The sequence below is a fragment of the Balaenoptera musculus genome, chromosome 15, assembly GCF_009873245.2.
Source record: "Balaenoptera musculus isolate JJ_BM4_2016_0621 chromosome 15, mBalMus1.pri.v3, whole genome shotgun sequence".
Lineage (NCBI taxonomy): Eukaryota > Metazoa > Chordata > Mammalia > Artiodactyla > Balaenopteridae > Balaenoptera > Balaenoptera musculus.
This window is the reverse complement of record NC_045799.1, coordinates 463,350-481,392: the sequence shown is the minus strand read 5'-3', so window position 1 is coordinate 481,392 and position 18,043 is coordinate 463,350. Positions and strand designations below refer to the sequence as shown.

The 18,043-nt window shown below is 62.4% G+C and overlaps 2 protein-coding genes across 2 annotated transcripts in view; one reads left to right on the top strand and one right to left on the bottom strand.

The window, feature by feature from the left end:
* Window positions 1-1,265: 1,265 nt before the first annotated feature.
* On the bottom strand, window positions 1,266-10,885 carry STMN3 (stathmin 3). Its single transcript, XM_036827346.1, has 5 exons — window positions 10,708-10,885; window positions 4,073-4,168; window positions 3,651-3,826; window positions 2,232-2,423; window positions 1,266-1,660 (listed from the first exon to the last, which is right to left on the bottom strand). Exons 1-5 carry the CDS (start codon window positions 10,724-10,726, stop codon window positions 1,601-1,603), a joined length of 543 nt encoding a protein of 180 aa, XP_036683241.1. The 5' UTR covers window positions 10,727-10,885; the 3' UTR covers window positions 1,266-1,600.
* A 2,680-nt stretch (window positions 10,886-13,565) lies between these two features.
* The window catches only part of RTEL1 (regulator of telomere elongation helicase 1), a 28,505-nt gene continuing 24,027 nt past the window's right edge, over window positions 13,566-18,043 (top strand). The window contains 6 exon segments of the mRNA XM_036824239.1: window positions 13,566-13,854; window positions 14,273-14,533; window positions 15,455-15,650; window positions 15,925-16,018; window positions 16,561-16,642; window positions 16,844-16,904. Of these exon segments, the coding sequence (XP_036680134.1) occupies window positions 14,432-14,533; window positions 15,455-15,650; window positions 15,925-16,018; window positions 16,561-16,642; window positions 16,844-16,904 (535 nt within the window). The 5' untranslated portion in view covers window positions 13,566-13,854; window positions 14,273-14,431.

Genomic DNA, 18,043 nt, shown 5'->3' with positions numbered 1-18,043 from the left:
GATCAGTACCCACCCGTGCTCCCTGGCTTGGCTCTGGGAGGTCACCAGCAGTGTCCCCGTAGGTTTCTGTAGATCGAAAGCCAGGGGCACTGAGGGCTGCAATCATCTGGCTTCTGAGGCACTGGCTCTGGGTCCTGCCTGCAAGAAACGCCTCATGCTTTCCACCAAGAGGCTGGCCAGCGAGGACTCGGCCCCAAGCACCCAGTCGTGGGGCGGGTCTGCCGTGGAGAAGCAGCTGCTGCTGTGTCCAAGCGGGTAGCCGTCCTCAAAGGCTGGCGCTGGGGGGTCTGGAGGTCCCCCCAGGCTGAGGGGGGGGAGGAGCCCAGCCAAGGAGGGTCTTGGCAGGAGATAGAGCCAGGCCTCCAACCTGCAGGCTGGCCAGAGTGGGCCACCAGCCAGGAATGGAAGGATGGAGCAGGTGAGGAGGTGGCTTGGGAACCCTGTCCCCTGCCCCCCGACATCTGAATCTTCAGGCCCTGGTCCCCCGCCCCCCAGTATCTACTCAGGGCTCCCAGAGGGGCACTTGTGGCTGCCACCCACGCACACTGCGCCACCTGTCCAGAGGTGAGCCTGAACGCCCTGTGGCCAGCAGCAGTGTGGGAGCATCTTTTGACCAGAGCAGAGGGCACACGGGAGGGGACTGAGACTCCAAAAGGATATAAGGAGGGGTCCTCCGAGGGCATCTGCAAAGCCTGGAGAAGGAGAGGAGGGACAGCGGGAGGCTGGCTTTCCCCGCACAGGTGCTGGGCCAGAAGGAAGAGGGCCCTTCTGGGAGGAGGGGCCAGCACGTGTCCACGCTGCCCACAACCGTCTAGAGCACGGCAGCTCGCTCACAGGTCCCTGGTGGAACACGCCCACTGCCCTGAAAACTCAGGCCAAGCCACACCCCACCACCGCTCCAGACAAGGACAATGACCGAAGCTTCCCAGGCCAGCCGAGGGTGCCAACCTCAGGCCAGCGGGTCTCAGAGGGCCCCTGTGCCACCACGTTAAAGCGTGCTGCAGCTCCTACCCACCAGTTCCAAAAAGCACCACTGCACACGGGGTTCCCAGGGCTGGCCGGTGACAGGGTACCTGGCCCCCACTGCCCAGAGGTCCTTCTCTGTCCAAGTCTGTCTTCCTCCGCCCCCTCCTGCGTGCCCAGCCCCTCTCCCAGGGGAGGACATCCAGGTGGAGGTGGCTCTGCCCGCCGGCAGGAGCTGCCTCAGAAGACATGCCCTAAGTGACAAGGTGCTCACAGCACAACCCAGCACAAGGACCTGCGTGTTCCTGCCACCATCGCTGGATTTACTGAGGTCGCCACCACGTCCACTAAGAGTGCTGCCAAGAGGGGAGCCAGCCACCGCCAGCCTGGGGCCTGAACTGAGGGACTGTGTGCCACGCCCTGGGGGCTCCACAGGGACAGCCTGTGGTCAAGGCCTTGCCACGAGGACTGGACAGCTCGGAACGCGGAAAGAGAAGCTGAAGCTGGGAGCACAGGAGGGGAGGGAGGAGCGGGAGCAAAAGCTGCATCTAGACAAAGTCGAACAAAACAAAACCAAAACCCAGACGTGTTCTTGTCTCATCTCGGGATCCAGGCGCCGCGGTGTCCAAAAGGCCCCTTAGCCGGACATCTCCTCACGCTGCTCCTTGTTCCTGCGCACTTCGGCAGCGTGCAGCTCCTGCCGGGACAGGCGGGGTGGGCGGGGCCCTGCAGCCGGGAATGGCGGGGTCCTGCCCCCCCCACCCCTCCTGGGCTCTGGGGGCCCTGCCCTCCGGCTCCCGGGCTTTGGGGACCCTGGGGTCTTTTCCTCCCTAGACTGGCTCGGTCCCAGGTGCGGCAGATGCGACCAATGAGGTGACCAGGACCAACAGAGTGCAGGGGCAGGCCCGCGTCGCGGACTGAAAGTGCGGCTCGAGGGTGGGGGCTGGCCCTCGGTGAGCCTGGGGTGGTGTCCAGACCGGAGCATTGTGACTCAGGGAATTTCCCGGGGAGTGTAGGCTCGGGGCTCCCCGGAACCAACCTGGTCCCGCTCGCAGGGAGGCTGCTCCGGCCTGGGCAGGGGCTCGCCTCACCCTGGCTGGCCCCAGTAGGACGGGGCGTCACGGGGAGGCCGGACTGCGGGAGCGCTGCTGGCGTAGTGGGCAGGGACCGGCCAAAGGCCAAAATAAGGGGCTCCTGGGGGCCCCCTGCTTCGGGCCCCGCCCCCCGCTCGGGCCCCGCCCCGGCCTCGGCCCCGCTCCGGCGCGCACCTTCTCGCGCAGCCGCTCACGCAGCGCGGCCAGGTGCGCCTCGCGGATCTCCTTGCTGAGCTCCATCTTATAGTTGAGCTTCTCCTCGGCCAGGCGGCTGAAGTTGTTGTTCTCCTCCAGCGCCTTGTGCAGCACCTCGCGCTCGTGCTCGCGCCGCTCGGCCAGCTGCTTCAGCACCTGCGCCTCCTGCGTCTGCGCGGGCGGCCGGGCGGGCGAGCGTGAGGGTCGGCCGCCCCGCCCCCCTGCGCCGCTGTCCGCGCCCCGCCCAGTGCCCCGCCCCCCTGCGCCGCTGTCCGCGCCCCGCCCCCCTGCGCCGCTGTCCGCGCCCCGCCCAGTGCCCCGCGCCCCGCCCCGCCCCGCCGCCCAGCCCGAGCCCACCGCCTCCCGCCCACCGGGCTCGTCCTCGGGGAATGCGGGCCTACACTGTCCTGCGTCAGCTGTGGTGACCGCCTCATCCCCAGGCAAGCCCTCCCTGTCCACCCTCGGCCGCAGAGCTGCCCCCTCCCCGCGGGGCCCCGGGCGCCCCCGCTCCCTCCCGCTCCCTCCCGAGTCCGAGCTGCCCTCGGGGAAGGTGGGAGGTGCGGAGGAAGCTCCTGTGGGCTGTCGCGGAGCCTCCCCCGTGCTTTGCTCAAACGGCTGCCCGCTGAGCACAAAGCAGGTGCTTAATACACACCGGCTTCTGAGCTCCCTAAGGTGCCGGGGGCGGTGGAGGGGTCCCAGGGCCGCTAGGGAAGGGACGAGTTGGAACGAGGAGGGTGGGGCTGCTGGTGGCCGCGGGAGTTGAGCCGAGGCGCCCGGAGGTAATCAGCCTCCCTCCGCCTCCTTCCGAAGGCTGCTGGGCTACGTGCCAGTCACTACTAGTTAACCCTGAGAAGCCTGGGTCCCCAGGGCTCACCGGTCCTGCGGTAAGGGGGATAGAGCTGCTGCCCCTGCCCGGTGGGCTTGGGCACCAGGACAGCACTCCTGAGAGCACGTGCTTCTCTGCGCGTCTCAGTTTCAGAGGGGCTGGTGTGAGAAAGGGTGGGGAGGGGCCTGCTTCTCCCAGGGGCCCCCTGAGCTCCCAGCTCATGGAAAGCCCTTCCTTCACGCTCCCCTGCTCAGGAGGCTGTCGCCCAGCCTCCTCTCCCAGGGCCCCTCCTGGGGCTACCACCTGACCCCCCCACCCTGCCAGCATGGCCAAGGGTGCCCCTCGCGGTAGTATCTGGTTCCTCTCTCCCTCTAGCTGGCTGCCACTGAGGAATCCTTCCTCCCCCCTGTGTCATTCTGATGGCTCAGGAGGTGGCCCCGGGACCGTGAGACCCTCTGCTACAGGCCCACAGCCGAGCGAGTGCTTGGAGCACCCCGCACCTTGGGGACACAGTCTGTGGCCAGCAAGGCCCCCGACCGTCTTCATGGGGACCCAGAGGGGTGGCCCCTTACCTTCCTCCGCCCCTCAGCTGCCTCCAGCCGCTTCTGCAGCTCCTCCAGGGAGGTGTCCTTCCTCTTGGGGGGGGAGGAGAGCATGGGACTCTCCGGGGACAGGTCGGAAGGGGACTTGAGGATGACCTCAAAGCTCTGGCCGGAGGCCCTCTTGTCCAGCTGCTTCACCTCCATGTCTGCGGGGCAGAAGCAGATGGGGGCTTCAGGAGGGCTGCTCAAGGAGGGGGCGGGCCGAGCACACACCCAAGTCAAGGGTTGAGTGGAGGGGTGAGGCTGCTCACGTGGGACCCCCAGGACCGGCCCCTCCCCGCAGGGACCCCTCTCCAGGAGGCAGCCAAGCGGGGGTTCACCGACGCCACGGGAGGGGGTAGCGAGGTCAGGAGGCAGCAGGCCCTGGCAGGGCAGCGGCCGGGCACACTCACCCCCGTACTGGTAGACGGTGTTGGGGTGCGGCTGTGAGTAGAAGCAGGAGCAGATGAGTGACAGCACCGACAGCTCCTTCATCTTCTCCTTGTAGGCTGTGGGCGGGAGGCCAGCCTGAGCAGGCGCCATCCCCTCGCACCTCCAGCCCCACCTCCGCGGATGCCCAGGCCTCCCTGCCTCTGCCCCCGTTGCTGCCCCCAATGCGCCTCTCTGGGAGCCTGTTTACCTTGATCTTTTGTGTCCCACATCTCTGACTCTCCATGTCCCTCCCTCCCTCCCAGATGTTGGCTGTCTTTCCCTGGGCACGCCTCCCTGTGGGTGTCCTGCATTGGTCTTTCTGTTCCTGTCTCTGAGTCCCTGGCCCCCCTCTCTGTCTGTCTCTGTCTCTCTCTCCCTCCTTTTCTCTCTCTTGGCATTTCTGTCTGTGTCTCCGTTCATCCTTCTGTCTTTCTGGCTCTCCATCTGTCACTACCTCTCTTTGTATCTTTACGTCTCCGTGATTCTTTGTCACTGTGTATCTTCCCGACTCTCCCCTCCCTCTGCCCCTCCACGTACTTCTCCTTCCTCCCCTTTCCCTCTCATGGACACTTGCCCGGTCAGTCGAGAGGTTACTGGGCCAGCACAAATGTAGAGCTTCTGCAGGCAGCACTTTCTTGGGCTGTGCACTTAAGTGAAGCCCTCAGACCCTCCTGTCTGCCCCCAGCCCACCCCCCATTTACCCTGTAGTGTGCCCACCGTGGGATGAAATCAGGTTCTCACCAGACACGCACTGGCTGCTCATCAAAAGCCAAAGGGACGGGAGCTGTCCGTTCAGCACCACAGCCCGCCCTCTGGCCTTGCAGGGTGAGCGCCCACAGCCAGTGTCCACACTACCCAACCAGAAAAGGAGGTAAGCCTGCTGAGGCCCTGAGCCTTGTCAGGGAAGGGGAGATGCTCGCTCGCTCTCAGAATGCAAATAATTGAGCTCTTTGTGGTTTGTTCATAGCGAGCCAGGCCCCAAAGTAGACACATGGGTCTGATGTCTCACTGGCTCGCAACAATCCTGTATGCCCAATACTGTCACCCCCACTCAGCCAAGAGGACACTGGGCCCAGGTAGCTGGGTGACTTGTTCAAAGCTCCTCCAGGGCAACCCCAGTTCCTCTGTGTTCTTTCCACCACTGCAGTAGGTCCCAAAGACTAGGGGGCTCAGACCCATGCACCTGCCTCCCTGGCTGGAGAAGCTAGTATAGGTCTCTAGAGGGACACTCCATGGAGAGCGACTCTGGCTTCCATGAAAGAGCATGCACGGTTACCCACAGCATTCTTCCAAGGGGCAGACAGGCTGGACAAGAAACTTTCTGATGGAATTTCACACAAGATAATGTTTTTAAATTGATTTAACGTAAAATTGGGGAAAGTGCTGGTGTAGAAACAGGACACAGGACAGAAGTGACTCGGCCCTGTCTGAGGGAACAGCTTGCTGTGAGCAGCGTCCTCCAACAACCAGTGCAGAGAATGATGATATTTGATCTAAATGTCCTGATGACCCAGGCTCTTCTGGAGAGAGCCCAAGAAGTTGTGAAGGGAGCACAGAGGAATCCTGAGCAAGCAGCAGGGAGAGCCTTTGGGGTCTTGGAGGGGAAGCAGGGCAAAGACACATGACTTGGTCATTGGCTCAGGAGCGTGGGAGGGAGGGCCAGGTAGGGGTGGGCCTCAAAGGGGATTTTGGCCTGACTTGTCGATTTTGCTTTTTCACAAGCAGAATCTACTCGTGTATTACTTATGTCATTAAAAGTTAACTTTAGGGGCTTCCCTGGTGGCGCAGTGGTTGAGAGTCTGCCTGCTAGTGCAGGGGACGCGGGTTCGAGCCCTGGTCTGGGAGGATCCCACATGCTGCGGAGCAACTGGGCCCGTGAGCCACAAATACTGAGCCTGCGCGTCTGGAGCCTGTGCTCCGCAACAAGAGAGGCCCGCGCACCGCGATGAAGAGTGGCCCCCGCTTGCCACAACTAGAGAAAGCCCTCGCACAGAAACAAAGACCCAACACGGCCATAAATAAATTAAAAAAAAAAAAAAGTTAACTTTAGAAAGGAGGTTGAGGGGTACCTCCCAGGACGTGTGCTTGGGAGTTGGAGGAGGTAGGACCAGGCAGAGCAGCTCTCCAGGACCAGCAGACCAGGAGATACTTGGACATTCGGAGAGGCTGGGGAGGTAGCCAGACCTGTGCTCAGAAGGGAAGGTGGGGCAGGGAGTGAGAGGGAGTCTGGTCAAGGGCCTACCTGGGTCCTGGGAGAGGCCAGGGAGGAGGGGCCTCGGTCTAACCCTGCCAGCACCCACCACTCTGGCAACAGACACCAGCCCCCTACCCTGACCTTTCAGAGAGTCCTTTCTCATCCTGTGTTAAAACCTCCGACAGAGTTTACCTTACAGGCCAGGAACCTGGGGCCTCACAGCTGCTCAAGGCCCTCTCTGCCTCAAGCCTGAGATTTTTCCAGGAAAAGGGTTGCAAATTAATAACAGAGGAATTTTACAGACAAATGACAGGGGGTCCCTTCCAGGCAACTGTCACCTCAGCCTGGAGGGGGGCTGGTGGCAATTCAGGGGCAGGAGGGGGAGCTTGGGCAGGTGTGAGTGTAGGCAGGAGAGAGGGGAGAGGGCTGGGGGCTGGAGACTGAGATCAGAGTCTCTGAGGTCATGGCTGTGCCCAGGGGACAAGTGTCCAACTGGGAAGTGAGGGACTATGTCCTGCGGCTGCAAACAGGGATGCAGCTTGGCGTCTGGTGGTCGTGGCGATCCCCTGGGTTGGTGGCCCATGAGGACCTTCCTTCTCAGAAGACCCTTCCTCAAGAAGCCTAGTGGGAAGGGGCAACTCCCCAGGAGGGGGCTTGGGAGTGAGGCCTGCTCTGTGGTCTGGCTGCAGGTTAGAGGGGACTGCATGGCGGGTGGGGAACCGGCAAATTTGGAGAGAGTGAGCAGGGGGCAGCCTGCACCGGCGCTGGAGATCAGGGCTGGGCCCAGCCACATGCAAGACGGGAGGGTACGCCTGTATTTTCAGAGCCGGAGGGGCTTAAAGTTCCTCTCATTGCAGAGGGAAGAGGTGGAGGCCCGGACCTCTCCACAGACATAGCTCCAGCCAGGAAGCGGGGCCTCGAGGCATGCCCTCCCTTTTCTCTCCTCACCAGGACCTTCTCTTCCTTCCCCATCACTGACTTCAGAAAGTCATTAAAAACAAATCCCTACCATGAACTGGATTGCTTTTATCCCCCCTTCATAGTAAATGTTAAACATGCAAAAATGCATATTGGCCTTTTGGATGATTACATCTCAGAAGAGCAAGAGTTAGAAGGCACCAGATCAGCCTAGAGCACCTGGTAACAACAATAATTGTGCCCAAGGGAGATGGGGTGGGCACATCACACCCTTCCTCCAGACTGACTCTCAAGACCAGCCAGCCCAGACAGACACCCTCATCAGCCTCATTTCTACAGAGAAGGAGGTTCAGAGAGGGCAAGTGGCACCCCCAAAGTCACACAGCATGCCAGGATGGCAGCCCTGTCACGAGCCCAGGCCTCTGCACTTTCCTGTTGGGAGCCTCATGGTGGGTGGGGAGGTCTTCCAGAACTAGGAGGGAAGGGGGCCCACAGATTCCCGCTCACCCCTAGAAGGGCCCTGGAGGCTGCTGCTAACTGCCTCCTAACAGAGGGAGCTTGTTGCCACCCAGGCTGCCCCTCTCTCACTTGTCAGAGTCTCCTCCATCAGTGTCGGGAGCCCAACGTGGCAGGAGTTGCCAGCAGAATTCACCTTTCTCTGGGAAATGTGGCTGCAACAGTCATGCTGCCTGGCATGGACTGGGCACTCGCCTCTTGCCAGGCCCCAGGCCAAGCACTGTTTCCTGAAATAGCTCACTCAACCCTCAGAACAAGCCTAGGGGAGGTGCTGTCACTATCATGCCACCCAGATGGGGAGATTGAGCCCCTGAGAGGCTAGGTAGCAGGTGCAAGGCCTTGCAGCTCGCCAGAGGCGCATAAGGGGATGAACGTGAGCAAGTCTACAAAAGCGCCTGGAGAACTGAGCACCTGGGAAGGACACCGAGACGCAGTGTCCTCAGAACGTGGCCCATCAGGAGGCACTCGAGGGAGAGGCAGGGGCAAAGCTTTGCAATCCGTGCACAAAGACGAGGCCAAGAGCAATCCTGCCGCGGCCACAGACCAGAGAAGAGGTGACGCTTCAAGGCCACTGAGGCACGCAAGTCTGCTCCAATCAAAGATGTGTTTTCAGAGAGAAGCCATAGCTGGTTCACTTACACCAATTTTGGCCACAGTTACCGGCGCTGTCACGTAGCCACTTCTGGGCCAGACCTCTCTCCTATCAAACGGTTATGGCCGGGAGAAGCTGCAGGTGAGCACAGGTGTGTGTACACATGGGCTGCACTCTATAGAGAGCAGTGCTGGTGACAGAACATGGAAGGCCCAGCCCCATGTGATGTCAGCTAGGAGCAGTTCTCCAGCTGGCACTGCAGTATGTCTTTGCTGGCCATGCTGGACAAAACTGACCAATTGCACTCATGGTCTCCTCCTTTCTTTTTTCTTTAAAAAAAAATTTTTGGTTTTGGCTGCGTTGGGTCTTCGTTGCTGCACGCGGGCTTTCTCTAGTTGCGGCGAGCGGGGGCTACTCTTCGTTGCGGTGCGCAGGCTTCTCATCATCGCGGTGGCTTCTCTTGCTGCGGAGCACGGGCTCTAGGCACACAGGCTTCAGTAGTTGTGGCACGTGGGCTCAGTAGTTGTGGTGCACGTGCTTAGTTGCTCCGCGGCATGTGGGATCTTCCTGGACCAGGGATCGAACCCGTGTCTCCTGCATTGGCAGGTGGATTCTTAACCGCTGTGCCACCAGGGAAGTCCCATTGTCTCCTTCTTGACACCAGTGGTAACTACTTGGACACCCAGAACAATCCTGGGAAAAAGCATGGGTCAGCAGTGCCCCAAAGTCTGGCCAAGAAGAGGGTCTGGTGCCAGGAAGCTCTAAGGTTGGAGGGTCTGGGCCCAAGCCCTGATGGCCATCGATGGTGTGGCTTCGTCTGCGTCCCTCCAGCACCTAACCTCAGTCTGCTCATGTCAGAAGGATGAGAAGGAGGCCTGTTGTGCAGGGTTTTTACTAACGGGGTGAAAAGCTGATAAATGCTCCCAGGAGTGGCTGCCCACTGTCCCCCAGCTCAGGCACAGATGGTGAATGAGGACGCACAGACCTGCCCCAGTGTGGGACTGGGGCAGCACTGGCCACCCTCACCTGCTGGTCCCAGTATCTCTGGGGATGTCAGGGAGAGGGCAGGGGGCGTATGAAGTCCAGATGGGTAAGACCCCCCAGATGGATTTGGGGGTGTGTGTGGTCAGTGACGCACGTGGTCCCCTGCCAGGCTCCTGCGGAAGTCACTGGGGGCCAGAACCTCCGGCCCTGAGGGGCGGGGTCAGGGCGTTGCACACGTGGGTGGGCGGAGCTCTGGCGCCTCAGGCCAAAGCGGGCGCTGCGGAGAGAGTCGAACTAGCTGGGGAGAGGGGATTGCAAAGAGCCGCCCCCAGGGCGGAAGGAAGGGTGGGCGAGGTGACGGGGTGGAGGCGGGGGCCGCCCGCCCGCCTAGCCATCTCGGGCACAGAGTGCAAAGGTGAAGCCGGTCCTGGGAAAGCCAGACTGGGCAGAGCGTTCCTGGGGAGAGCGACCCCCGCGTCCTTGCCCCGGGGGTCGCCTGGCAGCACTCCCGCGTCCAGTATCTGTCCCGCGTTTCCCGCCTCGCCCGGTGCCCGCCCCTCCGCGGCAGCTCCGCGCCTGCTGCAGGCCCGGGAGGAGAGGGTCGTTGCCCTTGAGGGCGGTGGGTCTGCAGCTGGGGAGGTGGAGCGGCGGGGGAGGGAGGGGCAGACGCCCGATCCTAGAAAGGCTCGGAAACGGCGGCAGCCCATGCCCCATCCAAACCCGCAACGTAAAGGGCGGTGGCTTTTTCGACCGGGGCGGGTGGCACCGTGTCACAGAGGGTAGTCCCGAGCCCGCCGCGGCGAGGGGAGGGGGCGGCGACGCGAGGTGCGGGCGCGGCTCGGCTCAGGTTTCCGTTTCCCGTCTTCTCGCAGCGCCCCCTCCCGTCCCCCGGCCCCTCCGTTGGCGCAGGGAGAGCCCGGGCCCCGCCGGCCCCGGGATGGGACTCCTGCAAAGGGTCCCGCGCTGCTCCCTCTGACCCCCGAGAAGGCGCGGTCCGACCAGGGTCTGCGGTCGCCGGGCGCCTCCAGGGACCCTGCCCGCATCCCGCGAGCGCGCCCACCCAGGGTTCTCGGAGCCACCTTGAGGCAGTCGCTCCCGGCCTGGCACAGCGGCGCCCCAAGGGGCAAGGGCACCCCCGCACCGATACCCCCACCCCGAGCGGAGCCCCTGCTCTGCGGCCCAAGTCCGTTAGGCTGGCGCCGCAATCCCCGCCTTATGGGCACCGGGTCTCCCCACCCGGCGGCCCTGAACCCCGTCTCCTGCGGGTTCCGCCCGGAGCGCGCCCGCGCCCTTGCAGAGCGTGGGGTCCGAGATGGGAAAACACTCCGTAATCGGCCCAGCGGCGGGCGAGGCCAGACAATAGCCTCTGCTCAGATCCGCAGCCCCAGGACTCCCGAGGCCCCGGTGCCTACCGGACATGGTGCTGGCCATGGTGCTGGCGGCGGTGGGCTTGCGGAGGCCGGAGAGGCGCGGGCGGTGGCTGGAGCTGCAGTCGGCGAATGCTGCAGTGTCGGGGAGGGGAGGGGGCAAGGGAGGGCAGGAGGCGGGAGTAGCGGGGAGAGGGAGGGAGGGAGAGAGAGAGAGAGAGAGAGAGAAAGCGCCTGGCTGCTGCACGGGCTGCAGCCGTCAGAGGGAGGGGATGATGGGAGGGGATGATGGGAGGGGAGAGATCAGCCTGGGACGCAGAGCTGAGCGCTGCAACCAGTTGCCCATCCTCCCACCGCTCACCACTTGGAGCCGGTGCCCCCCCCCACCCTGGCTTTGTGCACTCTCGGGGGGATGGCGGAAACAGCCCCCAATTCCCCAGGGTGGGTGCAGCAGGACGGGATAGGCCTCAACATCAGAGTGGGGTAGGAGAGCTCTTCACTGAGGCCAGTGGAGGCTGGGCGGTGCCTTCTGTGCGCCCAGGCTTGTGCTGAGGGCAAAGCGAGTCATGGATGGTGAGGGTGGGGGCTGGTCTGGAAGGCCTCCAGGGGCATCCGAGAGCAGCTCCTGAGGCAGAGAAGAGGGTAAATTGATGTGAAGAGGCCTAGAACAAAGGCTTTGGAGCGAGACGGAGACTGGAGCCAATCCCAGCTCTGACATCTACTTGCTGTGTGACTGAGGGCGAGTTTCTGACCTCTCTGGGCCTCCATTTCTCGGGTGTGAGATGAGACAATGGTGTCAGTCCCCAGGTGGTGTAGGAGAGAGTCGCACACTTGGTGAGTCGGTGCGTCCTGCCCCTCCCCCCGCCAGACTCAGGGTTTTGGTTGATACCCCCAAAGGCAGAGCTGTTCCCGCAGTGACCATGTCACCTCTTTGGTGATGGGGATGGGAAGTCAGGCAGATGGAGCGTCATTCCCATTTTAGGGACGGAGCCACCGAGGCCAAGAGAAGTGCTGACTCCACAAGCAATGAAGTCCTAGAGCCAGAACTAGATCTCTGGGAAACCTCGGGAACACACAGAGAGATGAGGAGGGCTCAGGACCTCTGTGTGCACACACAGCAAGCATGTGACTGGTTAACATCAGTCCTGTGGTCCACACGGGGTCTGGTCCACCGTGGGAGTCCCACAAAGCCTGCCAGAGCAGACGCTCAGTGCAAGTTCGTTGACTTGATCGAGATCCCCGTGCCTGCTGAGGGGGCTTGCTATGGCCAGCCTTCTTTTCCCCTTCTGCTCACCTCTCAGGACTCAGTACCACAGCATTTACGTGTTATAATTAATAGGAGCCTGGGCAGGCAGTCCCTATGCACAATGTGTGACCAGGGTCCTCAGCTCCATTTCTGGCCCAGGAGTTTGCCAAGTCTCTGGGTCCTGGACTTCCCTTCCTTGGACTTTTGTGGGGGAAATGCCATTACTCTCAGAAGATGGGGGGTGTGGAGGTGAAAAGCGGGACTCCTGGCTCTGGGACTTGCTGCCGTCTTCGGGAAATCTACTAACCACCCCAGCCTGTGCTTCCTTTCCTCACCTGTAAGGAGTGGATCATAAAAGCACTTATCTCAGGGGTCGTTGGAAGGACAATCGTGTTAATGCCTGCATGGATGGTAGTACTGAAAGGTGTGCCTAGTGAGCATTCAGCAAGTGTGTGGCCGGGTCTCCTCTTCTCCAAGCTCCCTGCTGAGATAGACACTCTACTGTCCCCTCACTGGAACAAGTGGGTGTGGGTGGATGCCAGTGTGTGCCAGGGGCTTCCCCAAGCATGATCTCACACACATCAGCCTAGACACTCATGTGGCATTGAGGTGCCATCAGCGGGAAAACATCTGGACATTAAACAGCCCACGAGACCCTCTAAAATCAGCCTTGCCATCGACTGTGGGCTGTCACTTCAGCGTCAATTTCTTCCTGGTGCTCTTTGGGGCATGCTGGGGTCACCTAGACAAACAATTCTTCTTTTTTAAAAAAATATTTATTTCGTTGCGCTGGGTCTTAGTTGCGGCAGGCGGGCTCCTTAGTTGCGGCTCATAGGCTCCTTAGTTGTGGAACGTGAACTCTTAGTTGCAGCATGCATGTGGGTTCTAGTTCCCTGGATCAGGGATCGAACCCAGGCCCCCTGCATTGGGATTGCAGAGTCTCAACCACTGCGCCACCAGGGACGTCCATAGACAAACACTTCTGACCACACAGAGCTGTGAAGACCCCTGGAACCTCCCTGTTGACTGCCAGCTGGTGCTGGGTGCTGGGGATTCAGAGGTCCCGCCCTGACCAGTGGGGGACATTCACCGGAAAAGCGGCTGAACCCAGAGGACAGTAAGGAGAGGAGCTGGTGAGGCTCTCAGGAGCCGAGTCACGGGCAAGGGGTAGCCATTTGCGAAATTTAAGGAGAGTGATCAGCTCAGACTCAAGTCTTAAAAAGACCTCTGGGTCTTTCGAGAAAAGGGGGGAAACCACAGGAAACCTGTCAGAAGGCTTGTGCTGTTGTCCGGGCAGTTGTCCGAGGGGGCCTGGCCCAGGCGGGAAGTGGAATGGAGACCTGGTGGGGAGGGAGGAGACGGCGGGACCCCAGGTTCGTGCCCGCGGGCGAGGAGGTGCTGGTCACCGGGCTCAGGGTCAACGGAAGGGGCGGGTGGGACGTGGAACGCCGCGCGCCAGCAGAGCGCGGACCCCGCGGGAAGGGACCAGTTTCCGGCCGGAGCACTGCGCAACGGACCGGAATTGGGGGCGGAAGTGCAGCGCGTTCAGGGATGACTGCGCGCCTCAGCCCGCAAGGTCGGACCGGCTGCCGGCTGAGGACGCGGTGGTGGTGAGTCTGACGGACTGGGGCAAAGTCCTGGGGATCCCGGTCGTGGAAGGCTCCCCGCAGAGACCTTGGCACTGGAACCTGTGCCCAAGCGGCGGCTTCCGCAACTGCAACTCCCGGCAGGCCCCGCGCAGCCCTCGGGCCGCGCGCAGGCGATTTTGGCGCGCTGCATTGTGGGGCGCGTAGTGCCCGGCTCCGCGCTCGTGGAGGGGCCGGGCCCGCGGGAAGGGCGGCCCGGTGGGGTTTAGGAGCGCGGGGCTGTTAGTCCGAGTGTCCAGGCGAGACCAGGCCTCGGGAGGCTGAGTGGTTTGCTGGGCGCCGTACGGATTCGCGTCCCAGGTCAGAGCAGCACACGTGCTCTTTCGCTGCCCACCTGGGAGGGATGGGGCTGGCCCGTGGAGCGGAGGGTTGGGAGCCGCAGGGGCGGGGGGTCCCGACCGGCCCAGGCTGGGGGGGGGCTCCGCTGGGAACTGTGGCCCTTCAAGCTCTGGCGGAGGTCAATGCAGTGTTATTGCGGGTGGAGCACGTGGAGCTGCATCTGGCCCCTCTCCTGTCGCCTCTCCCGGAGCACGGTGGAGCTGCCTGGGGCGGGAGAACAAGGCAGGGCCGACACCTCTCCGAGCTCCTTGTGACAGGATGTCACAGGCTCGCCTTCGGACCTGTCTGCGGAGGCACTGCCTGAGGGGACTGGTGAAGTGGCCTGGCGCTCGGGAAAGGGTCGCTAAAAACAGTCTTGTCATTCCCGTCTCTGCCGTAGGGGCTCCCGTGGAGAACGTGTCCCAGCGGCACAGGCTGGCATAACTTACCTGGAGTGGCTGAGACCCTGAGATGTTCAGAGGGGGGTTTGTCTCGCAGACCCACACAGCCTGCGTTTCAGCCATCCTCTGTGTCCGCCCGAGGCCGAGAGTAGGCCAGCATGCCCAAGATAACCCTGAATGGGGTGACAGTGGACTTCCCTTTCCAGCCATACAAATGCCAAGAGGAGTACATGAGCAAGGTCTTGGAGTGTCTGCAGAAGGTGAGGCTGCAGACTGAGGGACTTGTCCCCGGGGGATGGGTCAGAGTGGGTAGAGCCTCAGCAAGACCTAATGTACGTGCACCGTCCTGTTTACACCGGCCAGGTCCTACTGGTGAAGCTACCCTTCTAGATGTGGGAGTCAACCATAAATAGGGTTCATGTTTTAGGTGGGGTAGGAGAGATGCTAAACAAATAAACAAAAAGGGTAATTCTAGCCGGTGACGAGTGCTGGAAAGGAAAGACATAAGGTGATAGGCTTAAGAGGCCTTGGGGGCCTCTCTGCGCAGATGGAATGTCAGCTGAGGCCCAGCGACGAGCAGCAGCCGGCTGAGGGGCTGGAGGAAGTATTTCGCACAGAGGGGCAGGTGGCGCCAGCCCTCGTTAGGGGAGGTCGTTAAACCTCAGGGGGTGCAGCTTGCTTTCTGCTGGGTTGCTGGGCATGCCCTCTTGTACCCTGCCCAAGCCCCCAGCCCTTGAGGGCTGCCTCTGTAGCTGGGCCCATGTTCCCATTCCTGCGGCAGCTTTGCAGACATGCCTGTGTCTGCCCAGGTTTCCACTCAGGCTACCGGCTGAGAGCTGTGTAGGCCGTCAGATTCCGTTCAGATAGTGTAACTGCTTGGATACAGAATCAAACTCCTATTCTGGGGCTTGACACCTAATTAGTCATCTTCCTGTTTATATTAGACTGGAAAATACCGTGGTATTTTGGGTAATGCTCTGTAAATTGTTTGCTAACGAGACCTGGTTTGATCTACAGCTCTTGGTTTGAGAGTGGAGAGGTCCTGCGGCATTTTACGTCCCCCGCTGAGTGGGGGCAGAGCAGGGGGACGCTCTGTCACTCAGCCACCTGCCTCAGGTGGGCTGTGTGGCCTGCGGAGCCTGCCCCTGCTTCCCCGTGACCCTGTTCCCCACCCCATTTAGAAAGTGAACGGCGTTCTGGAGAGCCCCACGGGCACGGGGAAGACCCTGTGTCTCCTCTGCAGCACGCTGGCCTGGCGGGAGCACCTCCGAGACGCTGTCTCTGCCCGCAGGATTGCCGAGAGGGCGTCAGGGGAGCTCTTCCTTGACCGCGCCTTGGCGTCCTGGGGGAACGCTGTCCCGGAAGGAGATGTCCCAGGTGATGCCCCTTTTTGCCCCTCTCCTGGCCCCGGGCGGGGAGGCGGGGAAGGAAGGGGGGTTGTAGCTGCCACGTCACTTCTCGCCGTCCTGGCTGTAAACCTAGGGTCAGAGCCTTCTGGCCAAGTGAGGACCCTGCAGAGACCCACTGCACTCCTTCCTGTAGCGAGTATCGGGCATCCGATGCTTAGCTGTCCCCGGGCCGAGTTAGCTGAGTGCCTCGGGTTAGCTGCACACGTGGGCCGTGACCTGTCCTGTTCCCTTGTGCCGGGCAGCGTGCTACGCGGACGTCCCAAAGATCATTTACGCCTCCAGGACCCACTCGCAGCTCACTCAGGCCATCAGGGAGCTCCGGAACACCTCCTACCGGTGGGTCAGGCGGCGTCCACCCCTGCCTCGGGGTCACGGGGGTGTTCTGCCTGGACGCCACCCTGGGCGCGTGCTGTGCTCTGGCTGTGGGGCTGCCGCCCTGACCTCAGGCTCATGCCCTGAGCTCCTCGCAGCCATCGGGGTGTCAGCTGTGGGCGTGGGTCAGGGCAGCTGCGCGGGGGGAGGCCCTGCCCCATGTCGGAGCCCCCAGCACTGCCGCAGGGGAGTTGGTGTCCCCTCCCCGCCGGCCTCCCCCGAGAGGGAGCATGCAGGTGGCAAGGTCTCCCCGAGGCCTGCCCCAGTCTCTTGGCCTGGCCTCCTTGCTCGCCCTGGATGCTGACTGAGAGCGGGCCATGCCGCGGTGAAAGCCCCTCTCGAGCCCGGGGTGGATTTCCGCCCCAGCCACTCCCTCTGGCTGCCCGGGCGGGCGTGTGAGCCAAGCTTCCCTGGGCTCCCGGTGCAGCCCACGTGGCTCCTGCCGCTGGACAGCACTGGGGCCCCCCGCTCTGATCCTTGGGCCCCCCAACCGTCTCCTCCACCAGGCCCCGAGTGTGTGTGCTGGGCTCCCGGGAACAGCTGTGTATCCATCCTGAGGTGAAGAAGCAGGAGAGTAACCACATGCAGGTGGGCTCCTGGGGCGCCCACCCTGGCCTTGGTGGGTCTGCTGCTGCTGCGTGGGTGCTGCCTGGGCTTTAGAGCCCCCAGCTGTGCCCCTGGGGGACAGAGGGGTAAAGAGCTGGTGCGGGTGGAGCTGGCAGGGGGTGCCTGGCTGGGGCTGGGGCAGCGCTCGGCCGTCACACGAGCCCAGACCTCGTCCTCACCCAGGTCCACTTGTGCCGCAAGAAGGTGGCAAGTCGCTCCTGTCACTTCTACAACAACGTGGAAGGTGAGAGGGCTTGGGGTGGTGTCTCCTGCTCACGGAGGGCGCGCTGCAGGGGGAGTGGAGTCTGGGCGCCTCTGGGGGCTGGGCTCAGTGGCCTCCTGGGCTGCTGGCTCCTGCCCCTCGGCGCTCCAGCCTGGTTGCCTCCCGCTCTGGGCTGTTGAGGTGCCTGAGCCCTGTCTCCTGATCAACATTGGCGTGCGTGCAGAGGAGCTCACGCGGTGGGGCCGAGCAAGGGCCTGAACTGTGCAAACAGCGTGGTTTGTGCAGAGTACGTGCTCCCTCCTGGAAGGCTGGAAATTGGGCGCCTGCCAGGCAGGGGTGCCCACGTGAGCGGCCCCCAGTGCCCCCTGGGCGCTGGGTCTCTGGAGAGCATTTCACTCGTGGTCTCGGCTCATTCTGGGGGAGTCAGCCAGGGAGGGGGTTCTGGAAGCTCCTCCACATGTTTTTCCCTTTGCTGGTTCTGTGGTGCATCCTGTCACTGTGTGGGTGTGACGTGCCCTGAGCCCCTGGGGTCCTCCTAGTGACTCCTCCAGCCTCATCCAGAAACGGATGAGAGTGGAAAGCACAGTGTTCGTGACAACGGCCGGCCCAGGTGCGGCGTGGTGGTGTGACCGCAGGTGCCCAGGGCCCTGTGAAGGGGGGGTCCCTTTGTCTCCTGTCACTGACTTTCTTGGGGCCCAGAGTGGGGCGGCACTGGTGCCCTTGCCTCCAGATTCCTGCTTTTCCGCCTGTGGCTGTCCTTTGTGTCTGTCAGGACTTCTAGAGCCACAGGTGATGGCAGAGAGGCTTCTCTGTGGTGTGGCCTTTCCAGACAGGGCTGTGTGGCCTTGGGGGGGGGCGGGGGGTCACGCTTCTGTGGGGTCAGGGTTCTCTCTGTTTCCTGCCTCAGGGTTGGGACTCAGACCCTGCAGTGAGCCAGGCCCTGGAGTGTTCACATTGGTGACCCACAGGCCACCGTCTACTCAGGTTGGGCAACCCCAGTGGGCCAGGCCTGTGCTAGGCAGCGGGTCAGGACAGCAGTACAGTCCCAGAGGCCTGAACTGGGAGTCCCAGCGCCCTTGGAGAGATGGAGGGGGTTGCCTGATGCCGGCTTGGGCTCCGGCGGGCCGGCTGTGGGTAGGGCTGCACGGCTTGGCCTCTGG

Excerpts from the sequence above, each read along its gene's own strand:
- STMN3 (XM_036827346.1), bottom strand. Across the intron at positions 3,827-4,072 it reads CACCGTCTACCAGTACGGGG|ACATGGAGGTGAAGCAGCTG; the intron begins GTGAGTGTGCCC and ends TCTGCCCCGCAG. Across the intron at positions 1,661-2,231 it reads GTGAGCGGCTGCGCGAGAAG|GAGCTGCACGCTGCCGAAGT; the intron begins GTGCGCGCCGGA and ends CTGTCCCGGCAG.